General features: G+C 45.3%; 1 protein-coding gene across 1 annotated transcript in view; it reads right to left on the reverse strand.

Annotated features, from left to right (window-relative positions):
• POLD3 (DNA polymerase delta 3, accessory subunit) overlaps positions 1-12727 on the reverse strand; it is a 30375-nt gene extending 17648 nt beyond the window's left edge. The window contains exons 1-5 of the mRNA XM_074919071.1: positions 12586-12727; positions 10077-10132; positions 6913-7015; positions 4444-4483; positions 2711-2843 (exon numbers count right to left, since the gene is read on the reverse strand). Coding sequence (XP_074775172.1) covers positions 2711-2843; positions 4444-4483; positions 6913-7015; positions 10077-10132; positions 12586-12645 — 392 coding nt within the window. The 5' untranslated portion in view covers positions 12646-12727. The remainder of the gene's footprint in view (positions 1-2710; positions 2844-4443; positions 4484-6912; positions 7016-10076; positions 10133-12585) is intronic.
• Between the last annotated feature and the right edge of the window lie 2471 nt (positions 12728-15198).

Consider the following 15198-nt stretch of genomic DNA (forward strand, 5'->3'; position numbering starts at 1 on the left):
GGTAGCGCCTTGATCCTCTGGTCCTGTGTTCTCCTGTCATGGGAAAGAGAGGAATTTAATTTGTGCATGAGGCAAGAGAGAAAGGCTGGCACTGAAGGAGAGATGGAGACCTCTACTGAAAAGATCAGCTGAACCTGTCAGCCAGAGCCAGAGCATTCAAATGCTAAACAAGCTGGTAAGATTTCATGGGGGGGGGGGGGGAAAAAGCCCGTCTCCACACCCAGGGTGGAGATGGAGCAGACTGCATTTTATTCCTAAACGGGTTACGCTCTCTAAAGTTTGCAGCATAAATTGTACGGCTGTCTGATGATCCAAAACATTTACAACTTTCAGATGCTTTGACAAGAGTCCACTACTGCTGCACCAAGCAGCCACACTCCTATCCACCAGGTAAGTAATCACAACTGAAACTAAACTACTTAAATGGCTCAGAAGATATCCATGACATTCAGACTTAACTATATAAAGTCATTTCCATGGAATCACTGGTAGAGAGAGAGACATTTCAGCTTGTAACAGTCTGAAACGTGATTGTTTGGGGATACAGAGATATAAGAACTAAATGATGTGCTCGCAGTTACAATACAATTCGTTGACGGTCAGGAATAGCAGTACCCAAAAATAACTGAACTCTACTCCCCACTGTGCAAATCACAGGCGAGGCTTTCCAGATTTCCTACAGAAATGCCACAAAAGAGCACAGACTCACGCCTTCCAATCCACTGAATTACACAGCGTATTTTTATTTGCATAAGAAATAAACCAGTCTTCTGCCAATTAATTTCTGTGCCTCAGCATTAGAGCCTCACATGCACAGTCCACTTCTACTCAGATCAGGAACTGAAATGTATTAACAATCCACCACCATCCCCACAGCATTTCTGGGTTGCAGCAGCAATCTCTTGACATTCAAACCTTTAAAGGAAGGAAAGAAGATGAAGAAAAAAACCAAGTCTTCCTATTTTCTTTTCTACTTCCAATCTGTTTTCAGCATGGTCAACACCGTGCTCTGGACAGTTTTCACTCCTAGTTCAAACGCAGCCATAAGTGAACACCACCAACCCTCCAGGTTACAAATAATGTTTTATTGTCAGTGGTTATACTGGCTGTGCAGCAAGCCCACCCAAACCTCATATATTCCATGTTAGTTTGCCTTAATGCTGCTGTGTGACTATAGCCTATGCGCTTGATCCAAAATTCACTAAATAATCACTGAAAAAAGCAAACAATGCTTGGACTACACTCTGCAAGCAAGGAGCTGCTCTCGCTTGGAAAGCTCATGTTAGCCACATGCATTAAATCCAGTTATTTATATTAGTACATCCAGCTACCTCCACTGTCTTCACAGCGTAACAGGTCCCATATAACCACAGAAGAGAACAAGGAGCCTCGCCCCTGAGATATAGGGACTGAGAGGGAAGTACAAGCCAGTGGGTTCCGTCTGCTATAAACACATAAATAGTCAAACCTGTTTTTTGGAAGGACTGCAGGAATCTTGTCCCAAGTATAAAAGACAATTCACGTAGCTGACAAGGGAGAGGGAACACGGTCAGTCTGAATCTAGTTCAGCCAGGTCACAAATGAAGAAGCTGAATTTTCTTAGTTTGCTTGGGAAATCCTGCTCCAAAGCCAGGCAGGGATTTACACACAGACTTCAGAAAACTGTTTCAGAATCTGAATTGTCTAAACCTTCTGGGTGTACAAGTCTGAAAGGCAGACTCCTCTAAGACACAAGTATCGTCATTCAGGGGTGCCTGAGAGTAAACAGAGTGGAACAAGGCAACTGCAGCCAAACCCAAGACACGTGTTTTCACTGAGGCAGGGTTTTCTAGCACTTCCCAGGGTACTGACATTCACATTCAAAACACTCAGCTTCTAGGACATTATTTTCTCAGCCACTCCCTTGTCAATATTTTGACGACAGCTACGTTTCTACTTTCAAATTCTATATTCTTTTTATGACACAACATTCAGGCATCCCCCTTCTAAACCAGATTGGTCATGGCACTGTACGTACTGATTACATCAAGCTGAAGCTGTTGTGGTGGAAAGGCATATAAATGAAAAGCCCCAGCTGCCAGGCACTCTTCAGGGGGAGAGATAATGACCCCTGGAGCCTGAAGTCTCTCTGAATTCCAAGACAACCCTTCTCTAGTTCAACCACGAAGGAGACTTGTGTTGCTTGGTCTGGTTTGTACACTACCCCTATGCCTCAGGGTCTCATCTTCTACATGGAGAACAAGCTCCTGTGACATCTTCAGAGAGATGGATGAGTCTGGTGGATGAAAAGAGTCTCACAAAACAGAAGGTGAGCTCATGTTAGCGCTTTGCTGAGCACATCTCATGTTTTTGTAAATCTGTTTTAATTTACTCTTCCCTATGTGACTGAGAACTAGATAAAAATGGTCACGAGGAAGTATGGCCTGGAAATGAGAAAGAGGTTTCTAGCCATCAGAGAAGAAAGGTACTGGAACTGTCTGCCCGTTGGAGTAACACAGCAAGTGAACCAATTGTAAACTGGAAATAGCTTGGTTTATCAAACAATCATACAACGTGCTGCCTGGGGACTGGTCTGGCATGACTTAGACAATATCTTTTTCTAGGTTTCTAAAAATCCAGACCATTGACTTCTGCTGAAGTGCACTACGTAGCAGTATCTCATCAGTCTCAGCTCACAACGTGTAAGAAGAAAAACCAAGAGGCAACTCACTTGCTGCAGTTGTGCAGGTTCGTTTTGACAATATCGTAGTCTGTGTTGTAGAGCGGCCCGCTGTCCTTGAGCAAGGCTTTCTGAATGCTGTAGACATGAACACTCGCAATCGAGGCTAGTTTAGACTTCGTTGCTGAGGGGAAAAAAAAAAAAAAAAAGAGAAAGAGACCTCTGTTAACACAGCCTTTACAGAATCAGGTGGCAACTTAAGTACCACGCTCCACCAAGGATGGAGAAAGACTGACAGACCATGTGACAGCAAGGACCTGGATACAAAAGTGTCATTGTACCTTCTTCCAGTGCTCACTAATTGAGAATTCAAGGTGACAGACGCCACAAGCCTGTCAAACGGGTTTCCCATTGTACGCACTTGGTTCTTGCACAGCCCAATTAAGAGCAATCTCTTGTGTTTATCTTCAAAATATCTGGTGTTCAGGATCTGGACTATCTATATGACTATCTAAAGGTGAGGAAGAAAACAGATGGTCATAACTCTACCCTGCTGGAACTGCTCTCTGCCATCAAGGTAGCATCCACTAACTAGTGTCACACTGTCTTTAGTAGTCTGCTGGAAGAAATGTTTTGTCTCTTCTGTGCTATTTAGACTGCTACCCCCTTGAGACAAGGGCTGGTTTTTAGGAATTCTTTGTTTGTTGCTGATATTGTTCTTTCCACACAGTCCTGGTCTGAGACAGAGCTTCTAGGCACTGTAAAAATACACACATAATCATTTCTTGAGGCCAGTCCTAGACTATGCAGCCCTACTCCCATCACAAATCTCAGCGTCTTCCAAATATAAGTCATACCTTTGGCCTGTCTTCTAATACAAAAACCATGAACAATCCTTTCCTCCACAGCAAAGCAGAACATTACGCAGCACACATAATTCAATAAACATGACAGATAGTAGTTGCATTGCTTGACAATCTACTAGCCTGATGAAGACAACTTTAGCTAGAAATCCACTTCAGATTTCAAACAGGAAAACAACACCAGTCTTTCAAACCAAGTTAGATCATTAGCGTGGATATTTAAGGTCACAAATGCCACAGTATGTTTGCAAATGCCACAAGATGTTATTTGAAAGCGACAAAGAGCCTGCAGTTGTGTTTCAATTGCTATGGATCAGATCTCATCAGCAGGACCAGACCTGGAAAGATGGAGAGACAACTGACATCGCATGGAGAAGAGCTGCAGAAAGCAGTGTTACAGTGGTGGGGGTTTTCACCTTTTACTGTGACAGCAAATACCTCAGACAAAAGTGAGAACATTCTCATGGGACATTTAACTAATAACCATGTCACTCCGGGCAAAGACTGCAAATGCATTTAACCAGTAACTAGAACTATCTGCTTCAGCATCCTTGGGAGTCTGAGGGCTCAGAATTGTTCTAAAACATGGTGAGATGCTGCTGTAAACTACTCGGATATTGTTGCCTTTAAGGAGGAGCTGTCAGTGGCAGGGAGGTGGAAAAGAATCACTGACCAAAAAGGTCAACATTAAAAAAAAAAAAAAAAAAAAAAAATCAAACCCAAATCACAAGTCTGTGAAGTTACACAGCTGTTGGCTCAGCTATTCAAAGTTCTGAGAAAAAGCTAGTACAAAAAGTACACACCTGAACCCAACAGCCTGACTAGGCATTTATGTGCAGATGGCAAGTTCTGAGCTTTACTCACTTTGCTGTTCTTTCAAAGAAAAAAGTTAAAACCACATAATTTTCATGATCTGCTTACCTTCGAGTTTGTCCTCTCTCACTACTGCAACCTTGTGGCACTGAAAAACCAGAAAACACCAGCAATCTTAAAATTTACAAAGATCTGTTGTACATACAACCAATATTTTCAGTTATCTGTTGGATAAGAAAGTCTACAGATTATGGGTGCAGCTTTATAGCCACAAAGAACTCTGCCAGTGCCTTTAACCAGTCATCAGCCAGCAGTTTTTAAAGCTCTCTCTTCCTTCTTTTCTAACAGACTGTTTCACTGATCGCTACAACCCTAAAGAAATCATCTGTCCTCCATCCCTGACGCTGGGAGACGAGACACAGATGAAACAAGAACTAAACAACTGCGCAGCACAGCGCAGAAAAGCAAACGAATGCAGCTGATGGCCCAGCTGCCAGAAATCTGCTGTGCTAGCCCACATCCCCCATGGATGTTTAGATTGCCAGTAGAGTCTAACATAGCACAGACATGGCACCAGAGAAGTCAAACACCATGAGAAATTAAGCATTAATTTAAAAGCCAGAAATGAAAGTTTCTGCAAATGTGCTCTACAGTCAGTCTTCAAGGGCTATACCTGCTCCATGACATTTAACAGGCTGTGGTTAATACAGAGAGTATCCAGAGAGACAGACTGCACAAAATCCAACCATTCATTCTGTAGTTAGCTGATACCACAGACTAGCCAGCAAAAGAGTAAGAAGCAAGAAAACGCAGGCAAGCTGAAAAGGTAAAGAAACCCTGAGCATCTCCATCCCTCACTGAGGCAGATAAAAAGTTGCAAGTAAAGAGCACACAGTCCTTAAGACACGGTGAGAATTATTTGTGACAGATTTCTAGCCACATCTCCCTTCAGAGGAGTCTTGCAGTTGAATCCACAGCCTTGTGGCTACACCTACTGACAGCAGACAGTAGTGCAGGGTAACGAGCAAGCACAGGTCACAAAGTACTCCCACCCCCTTCCTACCCAAAATGAACTTGTGCCAGGTAACACCCACCAGCTACTCCTGCACCTGCACCTCTCCTGGAAGGATCTTCCAGACCTGACCTCTTCTCCCACCTGCTCTGGCTAGTGCTGAGAAACCCAGTCTGAGGAACTTTAAGCTCCTCCTGTGTGGTATTCCTAACCCTGGCACTGCTGCAGTTCTGCCCCAACATCTGTCTGCACCTTCTTAGCACTGCTATCGCAGTATTCAAAAATATGATATTTTAAAAACAAGAGAAGTGACCTTTGTATGTTTACTTTGGCCGATCTTGTTTTAAAAACATAGACGCTGCTAAGACGGAGTTAAAAATATTATTTGTTCCTATGTCAGAATTCACTTGTTTGTTTTAAACTCATTTAAAAATTTAAAATTAGAAAGCATTGACAAACCTCTATCCAGTTCTAGAAAGCCAAGAGATGCTACCTTGTTATTTCCAGCAGAAATTGGGGGAAAACCTGTTAAATGCAGGCTATAGATGTGACACTATCTGTACAGCTTCCAATAAATATATGGCATTATACAGAATTAATGCAATAAATAATTACCTTCAGTGTCAGGTAGATCTGGAGATTTAAAGAGAATATTCTACACATGTGAACTATTTAGGAAAACAAAAAAAGGTTTGTTGGCTTTTTCTCCAATCTAAAAATAAAAGCCAGGACACCCTGAGAGGTACTAATTCTAAATGAAGACTGTGGATTGTGTTGTAGGAGATATTTGGGTATCTAAAGATACGAATAGACACCTAGTGGAATGCCAAAGGCATTTGGGGTTTGGCTACTGAATTCTTCTGAGAGCAGAGGGAAACAGGCATTCAATTTGCTCATATTTTTTTCAGAAACCCCTGGGGTACCTGTCTGAAATTTTAGATGACATTCTTGAAAATCTGACAAGCAGCAATGAGGAAAAAAAAAAAAAAATAACAACCAGTAGCGATTCCTTTACTTAAATAAGTTGATTCATTTTAAATACAAAATACTGTTAATAAATGTTTCTCTTGTATACCAGGATGAAAAAGTTGCTTTAATTAACAAGAAAACTTCAACTATTTATTATTCTATTTATTATTTTTTATTATTGTATTCTAACTGAAGTCCAAGCTTTCTCCAAACACGACTCTCCACTCCACAGCAGATCCTGGGATCAGCTGATCTCAGGCAGGCCCCTCGGGGCTGTTTTATAATTTCTGCTGTCCAATAACAGCAATAGGATTGAGAGATGACTGGTAACAGGATTTGAGTTAATTAAATAAACCCCCCGGTGCATTATTCAGCACTGTATTACCAAACCATGACCAACTGATCTTCCCTCCCCATCATTTGTACACTGGGACAGAGATTGTGCCTTATTTTGTACATGTACAGCAGACCTAGCACACCGTGCCTGTTTCTGGAGAAAGAGAGCAAATTCAGGTTTTGATCCAAAAATTACAAAACAAGATGGAAGACACAAGAACAAAGAGCTCACAGACACCTTTGAGAAATAAAATACTCACAACGTGTCCATTTTGGATGAGGTTTCCTGCTACTAAGTAGGTGACATGAAGCTGAGCGCCCGAATTCTCCTTTCGTTTCCTCTCTACGTAATCATACAGCATCCTGCACAGAAAAAAAGTTTTAATCAACTAGAAAGGAAAGAGCTCATCACCAGCCCTTCTGTGAAGCTTACGTAAAAAAAAAAAGTAAAGCCAGCTTGACATGGAAACTTTTCACATAAACAGAGTTATTTTAACCAGGATTAAATTAATCTTACTGAGACACCTTTCTCCTCTGCCACTCTGGAAAATCTCAGTCCAACAACTATATAAACCAAAGGTGAAACGAATACAAGCTCTCAAAGCTTCAATAGTTGCAGATGGTCTCGCATCCTCTGGGCATCTTGTTCCAAAGTCTCCCCTCGAGAAGGCTGTTTCCCTTGTTACAACCCAGCGTTCTGAAACACCTGGCAGAGGAACTGGTGATTTTTGGTATATAAACACGTTTCTGGGTGTATTTATACAATCCCAGTTACATCCACTGACACGGCAAGCAGAAACAGGAGGAAAGAGGATGACTAGTGACGATGAGATTGAGACTCAAGCTTTCAGCTCCCATTTAAACCACTGCTTTAGGATGTGTCTCACATAACTGGGCAGAGACACAACCACACACCCCGTAAGGATGGTGTTTGGTAGAGATACCTGAAGATTATTACTGCTACAGGAGACAGACTGCAATTACCACGCTGCCACAGCCAGCGCAATCACTAAAATAATTCCCTTGTGTTATCAAGCACTTTCCAGCTTCTAGGAGAGAGTTTTAAGCATAAAGATGCCACAGGGGTTTTCCATCTCCAGGCTGCTCACAAAGGTATGAGAGGGTGCCTCCATTTCACCTGGGCCATCTTCTTCACGGCAAGAAGTTCTCTGGCTCCTTCTAAGTTTCTTGCATGATCAGAATTGTGCCAAGCAGAGCTCTCCACTCAGGTCTACACCATCACTGAAGCACACTCAGATTTACACATCATCTAAATCGTTCACACATACGCAGAGGAAAGAGACCAAACAATCTCTTCATTACATTAGATCACCAAGTTGATATTCTAGTAGTTTGGACAAGACAGGTGAAGCTGGGCTCGGCACACTGCAGCCGAGTATGCAGCAAGTGCCCCTTTAGGTCCAAGTTATAGCCAGAAACAAGGAGAAAAAATATTTGTATTGTGGGACTTTATACTCTTACAGAGCCTTCAAATCTTCTGCTTAACTTTACTTTGCTGTGTAGCAATAGCCCTGGAATCCTTGAGAGCTCATTCTGTTTTACGGGATATTTAAAAGGTTACAATAATTTTTATTCTTCAAAATATACCAAGACAAGGTTACACATTCATGCTAAATTTGAAGAAGCAAAAACATTCCGACAGCACAACCAACTTCCTTATTCTTCAAACATCTCCCCGTGCCCATCAGGCCTGGTAAGCAGGTATTTATAAGGGGTCATGCAGGGCCCAGCAGCAGTCAGCACAGGTGTTTGCCACACAGGTGAGCTGCAGTTACCATCAGTCCTCACTCTGCTCCAATCTATATCCATGGAAAATGTACACCTTCCTAAGCTAGGTTTGTGGGGCAAGGTTTTGGTAGTTGGGGGGCTACAGGGGTGGCTTCTGTGAGAAGCTGCTGGAAGCTTCCCCTTTATCTGATAGGGCCGATGCCAGTTGGCTCCAAGAAAAGACCCACTGCTGGCCACAGCGATGGTGTAGTGCCTCTGGGATAACATTTAAGAAGGGAAGGATTAAAAAAAACCCTCAAACCCACACAACTGCAGCTGGAGAGAGGAGTGAGAGTATGTGAGAGAAACAACTCTGCAGCCACCAAGCTCCCTGAAGGAGGGGCAGGAGGTGCTCCAGGCACCAGAGCAGAGGTTCCCCTGCAGCCCGGGGTGAAGACCATGGTGAGGCAGCTGTGCCCTGCACCCAGGGAGGTCCACGGGGGAGCAGAGACCCACCTGCAGCCTGTGGGGGACCCCACACCAGAGCAGGGGATCTCCTGAAGGAGGCTGTGACCCTGTGGGAAGCCCACGCTGGAGCAGGCTCCTGGCAGGACTTGTGACCCCACGGGGGACCCATGCTGGAGCAGTCTGTTCCCAAAGGACTGCACCCCATGGGGGACCCACGCTGGAGCAGTTTGGGAAGAGCTGCAGCCCATGGGAAGGGCCCACATTGGAGAAGTTCATGGGAGAATTGTCTCCTGTGGGAGGGACCCCATGCTGGAGCAGGGGAAGAGCGTGAGGAGTCCTCCCCCTGAGGAGGAAGGAGCAGCAGAGACAGGCGATCAACTGACCATGAGCCCCATTCCCCATCCCCCTGCACTGCTCAGCAGGGTGAGGACGTAGAGAAATCAGGAGTAAAGTTAAGCCCAGGAAGAAGGGAGGGGGGAGAGGGAAGGTGTTTTTAAGATTTGGTTTTATTTCTCATTACGCTCCTCTGATTTGATTGGTACTAAATTAATTTTTCCCCAAGTCAAGTCTGGTTTGCCTGTGATAGTAATTGGTGAGTGATCTCTCCCTGCCCTTATCTCAACCCACAAGCCTTTCTTTATATTTTCTCTCCCCTGCCCAGCTGAGGGGAGTGATAGAGCAGCTTTGGTGGGCACCCGGCGTCCAGCCACGATCAACCCACCACACTGGGATATGGAGTGGCAAATTCTCAGAGGAATAGCTCTGTTTGCAGGACTGGAGCCAAGTTCAAAAAAAACACATCTGCATTTCAGGATGAAAGGAGCTACATACATTTCTGTAGTAATAGAACACTAAAACATCTATTCTGACCTAAGTATTTATGATATAAAGCAGCACAAGGCATCCAGCTGAGGAGCTACATACATTTCTATGGTAATTTAGTGCTAAAACATTTATTCTGACCCAGGTATTTATAATATAAATCAGTATAAGGTGCCCAGCTGAGGTGCTGCTTCCAAAGCACAACTCCCATCTAAGCCAAGGCAAGACCTGCCCACAGGAAAAATAAAGCATGTTGAATAACACAACCAACTGTACATGAGAAGACATGCAGGATTTTTATATATTTCCAGAGAAGCAACGTTAAAACACTAACCACAATCACAAGAACCGTAATTAAAAAGGCTTTGTCACAAACCAAAAAGTTGTGGGATGCACTAATACCTACTGTTTAGCCTGGTTGACATGAACTCCCAGAGTATAGCTTAGCCATTTATATGTTACCTGTACAAGAAAAAAAAAAACAACAACAATACTTTAGTAAGAAAACCTCTCTTCGCTTGTCAAACTGCCCTCCCTCCTTTGCTCTTTTCATGGGTAAATCAAACTTGAGACTCCCCCCTCCAAAAAACCCACAGCAAAACCTGTTAGGAGCAAGAGCACGTGGACACCCACCCACGAGAGATTTGTAACTCCCCAAAACCAGGGCCTGAGAGAAAAAGGCCTGTGAGAAAAAACAGCCTGAGAGAGATAAGGGATGGGGGGAGTGGAGGCCCCCTCGGAGCTGAGGAATGTCTCAAACACAAGTAATAAAACTATAGTCATGGGGTGGATAGGGTGGAGTCTGGAGCTGATAAGGCTGCCAGGATGCAGCTGGGGGGGGGGCCTGTGAAGGCAGAACTGTTCTGCTCTGGGGCATCTTGTAAAGTTTCAAAGGCCATCTGTCCAGTGAACAACTGCTTCATTATTCATGGAACACATATTAAAGTTGACCCCCCTGAATATGCTAATAAAGATTACCGAGATCATGCTAACTACATCACCCCACAAAGCACTTTACCCCTCCCCATCCATGGGATAGGTAAGAATGTGGGTCGACCAAGAGGATGGACCCAAGGACAGTGTATAAATTGAGGGGGGAGGGAGGAGTGAAATGGTGAAAGAAAAAAGAAGACATGAAGTGAAGAAGATGGATGCATCCCTGACAAACTCAGAAGGACCAACAGAGGAACCCAGAATCTCTATTTCTCTATTCTCCCTTTATCTCTCTCCTTTTCTTTTCCCTCACTACCATTAAGCAACACAAGGCATACCATACCACTTTCCATAACTCATTACATACTTAGCCAATTATCATGTATCCAATTAGTACATTGTGGGAAGTTAATAAATATCTGGACTTTGAGACTTGTTGCACTCTTGTCCACCCTGTTGGGGATTTACAAATCTAAGTCACTTGTCTCTCTCCTCTGAGTGGGACGTGATACCACCCCACCTGTATTTTAATTAAATCCCCAAGACCTAAAGAAACAATCCTGACAGGTGTGGTTTTGTCAGCACCCTCCTGAAGCGCCATTGCATAAAAGTCCTTCAAAACACCTGCACTGCTCAGCTTCACAAAAGATAAAAAAATTAAACCAGCACAATTTTGAATTGTGAGAAGCTCCTATCACTCCCCTAAACAACTACTGAGGATTCCTTGGATTTCTGCCACCTTCACCTGTCACAGGAGATTTCCATCTGCATCACAGGTCCGACAGCACAGCGTGCCAAATCTCAGGAGACTACAGCTCTAAACCCAGCCCTGCCACTGACTCGCTCGACTATTTAGGCAAGGCATGTCTTTTATACCCGTTTCTCCTCCTGCTCTGCCTTTTTAAACTAATCCTCAGGCTAAGGCCTCTCCTGTCTCAAATAAAACACTTAAATTGTTATTAGCCTAGCAATTTATGGAAATAAACTATAACAACACAGGCAGCTCATGTTAATAAAACTGCTTGACAGATAGAAATCTTTATTTTGAAAGAAACACAGGCACACATGCTTACTGTTTTTCTGAATTATCCAAAAAAAAAAAAAAAAAAGGCAAGGCTTCATGAGGCTACAAACAATAAGTAGCAATTTTACTTTTAAGGTGAAATAGTGGTCCAGACTGCCTCAACCTTTCATGAAAAAACCCACCGTTTCATACACTCCTGTCTCTTATACCTGGAGTTCAAACACTGTTGTCACTACAGTGCTTTTTTTTTAAATTATTTTTTGAGGAAAACCAGCTCATCTATTCAGGAGAATAAGGATTTTGGGGAGAGCTGCTTTCCCTGTGATATAAACCATTGCCAATTCTATTCAGAGACATTAATTTAAAGTGAAAAAGGGAAAAAAAACCCTTCAAGAAAGGCACCTCCTGTTCAGCTTGCCCAAAAGCCCATATTAACTTCACTTTGTGACCTCTGGAAAAGCAAACACTGCAACAGCAGCCCGGCACCGCACATACACCCCTAAAGGTGACTAAAACTTGAGCAAACAGCCCCGAGGGCCGAGGCAGCTGCAGAGGCCTCCTTCCTCCCGCGCCTGCCGAGAGGAGGGTGAGCACCCAGGCGTGTGCCGCAGGTGGGTGCCGCGGGCCTCTGCCTCACCTTCCGACTGCCAACCGAAAGCAGCTCGGGCCGTTAGAACCGAGGCTGGGGGAAGCCGGGGGGGGGAGCACGAGTTTTCGCCCCAAGCGTTGACACGCTGCCAGGCCGTGGCACCGCAGCCTCAACCCGTCTCCCCCCCCCCCGAGCTGGGTTTGGGGCCCGGCCTGAGGGGGACCCGCCAAACATGCAAGTTGATGCCCCCCCGCCCTCCCAACGGCATCAACGCTGCGGGGGTAGGAAGGGGGGGTCGCTCCTTCCTGAGGGAATCACGCAATGGCGGCGGCCTCCCGCCCGCCTCCCCCCCAGCCCGGCGGGACTCACGATGCGGTTCTGATCGGTGACGAACTCGTCGATGTTCTCGAGGTAGAGCTCGTCCTCCATGGCGGGCAGGGGCGGGGAGGCCGCGGGGGGGCGGGCGGGCGCCTTCCCGCGGAGCTCAGGGCCGCGGCCGCCTGCCCGCCGCCATGGCAACCCGCGGGGCGCGACGGCAGCCGCGGAGGGACAAAAAGGATCGAGCGGGGCGAGGCAGCGCGGCCGGGGCCTTGTGCCCGCCCCGGCCAGGCCCCGCCCCGCACGGAGCGCGGGCTGTCCCGCGTCAGCCCCGAACAATCCCCTCACGGAGCCACGGCCGACCCGGAACCATCCCCTCACGGAGCCATGGCCGACCCCAAACCATCCCCTCACGGAGCCACGGCCGACCCCGACCCCGAACCATCCCCTCACGGAGCCACAGCCGACCCTGAACCATCCCTCACGGAGCCACGGCCGACCCCGACCCCGAACCATCCCCTCACGGAGCCACGGCTGACCCCAAACCATTCCTCACGGAGCCACGGCCGACCCCGACCCCACACCATCCCCTCACGGAGTCACGGCTGACCCCAAACCATTCCTCACGGAGCCACGGCCGACCCCGACCCCACACCATCCCTCACGGAGCCACGGCCGACCCCACACCATCCCCTCTCAGACCCATGGCTGGCACCGCTCCATCCCCTCATGCATCCCCACACTGTCCCCTCACAGCCCCACACTGTCCCCCCGTCCCCACGGCTCTCCCGCCATCCTGCTCCTCCTCTCCTCCATCGTCCCGGCTTGTCCCTGACATCCAGGGCAGGATGAGCCATGGCGTGGCGCAAGGGTAAACCACCCACTTGTTGGGAAGCTCCAATTTCCCCTGTCACTGATTTTCCTTTTTTTCCAGCCCTGCCTGATCCTCACCGGAATGGCAGCGGCAAACCAGGCATTGGAGTCTTGCTGCTCTCTCCCCCAAATAAACGCTATTAAAATGCAGAGTGAAGTGTTATTTAAAACTGTTCTTATTTTCAGTTAAACTGTCCCTGTATTTCCACTGGTGACCACTTCCAGCATTTCTCACAGCACCTACTAAATATTGCTCAACGCTTTCTTTTTTTCTTTTTTTTTTTTTTTTTTAGATAAATAGCAAACACTGGATGGCGAGATTCCCAATCTTTAATTCCCAATCCCATCTCATTTGCACCCCGTTTTTAATACAGCTTCACAGTAAGATGAGGACTTCATTGATATATCTATATTGTTTTCTAAATACTTTTCCAGGCTAAAGTTAATTTAAAATCTGATAAAATCTATGAGGTTGTTTTTTTTCTTTCAGCATCGATGATACTAAATTTTATTTGCCACATTTCTTATTTACCTGTCCTCACTGGTTTATAGCATGGTCCTGTGCTGGGACTGGCTGGGGCTGAGTGATTGCTGCTGCTGGGAGAGGGATTTCTGGCATGTCCCACCCTCCGTGGACCCCATCAACACAAATCTTTCTGTCTCCAGGACATTTATCAGCTTGTTTTAGCTCAATGAATTGCTGTTTTTCATCTACCATCGAGTTAGGCTAGTAAAATGTTTCCTACAAATTGAGCCTAAGATTTAAATGGTCTTTATAACATCAAATCACCCTGAATCAATATCATAGACCTCTCCACTGGGGGAATAAAATAGTTATGGCAGGGACATGTTCTTTTTTTCCGCATGCAGGTGGTTTTCTTCATGTTACTGACAGTTAGCTAAAAGCAACACAAAAGAAATAAGTGCTTAGTGTCTAAAACTGCCACAATATCCGTTTCTGTGAGAGAACTGATGCATGTTTCCTCTGCTCTCTGTGTTTTCAGGTGGGTTGCAGTGCTGAGCTGAAAAATGCGCTTTTAGGGTCAGAAGTGAGTTCCTCCAAGGAAGAGATTGCTGAAACACTTTATGAGCATTAGGTTTTCTCCTGATTTATAGATGGTCTCTAGGAGTACTGGCCTCAGGAAACTGAGAGGTCCATATGTAGTGGCATGGCTTATGGGACTGAAGCATTCCTCAGGAGAATTCCAAATGAAATTTGGGTGTGTGAGAGGAATGCGTTCCTGAATGGGTCCTGAGAGCTGTAAAAGGAGAAACGGAGAGGGAGACCCTGCTCATTTGCAAGGAAAGATCACAAAATTAGCCTTAACATCTCAAACCTTCCTCTGGGTACCTGAGGTCGTGACACCAGCCTTAATGTTAGTGATGCTGCAAAGAGTACATTTAATTAGCAAGTCCTGAGCAAGTACCTTTCGCTCCATGAAATCAGAGATTTTCCTTCTGATTTCAAAATGAGCAGGAGAAAGGTCAAAATCATTATCCACATACTCCTTTTCATTACAAAAAGGTAGATTTTTAATTTTTTTTTCAGATTCTGGGACTCACTGGTTATTCATGTCACTAGTATGAGGCGTCTCCAGTTCTGCCCAGAGCTGGTGAAGAGTCATTATACAATTTCACCTCGTGAATCAAGTCCTTGGGCAAAAATATTCCTATTCAACCGTGCCTGAAACACAGCAGATGATAAATGCAGAAATAAAAATTACAACCCATCACCAAAGCATGCAGCAGTTTAATATTAATGTCCTTTTACATTGTTTTTACAGTTAAAAA

Source organism: Athene noctua, chromosome 1, assembly GCF_965140245.1.
Source record: "Athene noctua chromosome 1, bAthNoc1.hap1.1, whole genome shotgun sequence".
NCBI lineage: Eukaryota > Metazoa > Chordata > Aves > Strigiformes > Strigidae > Athene > Athene noctua.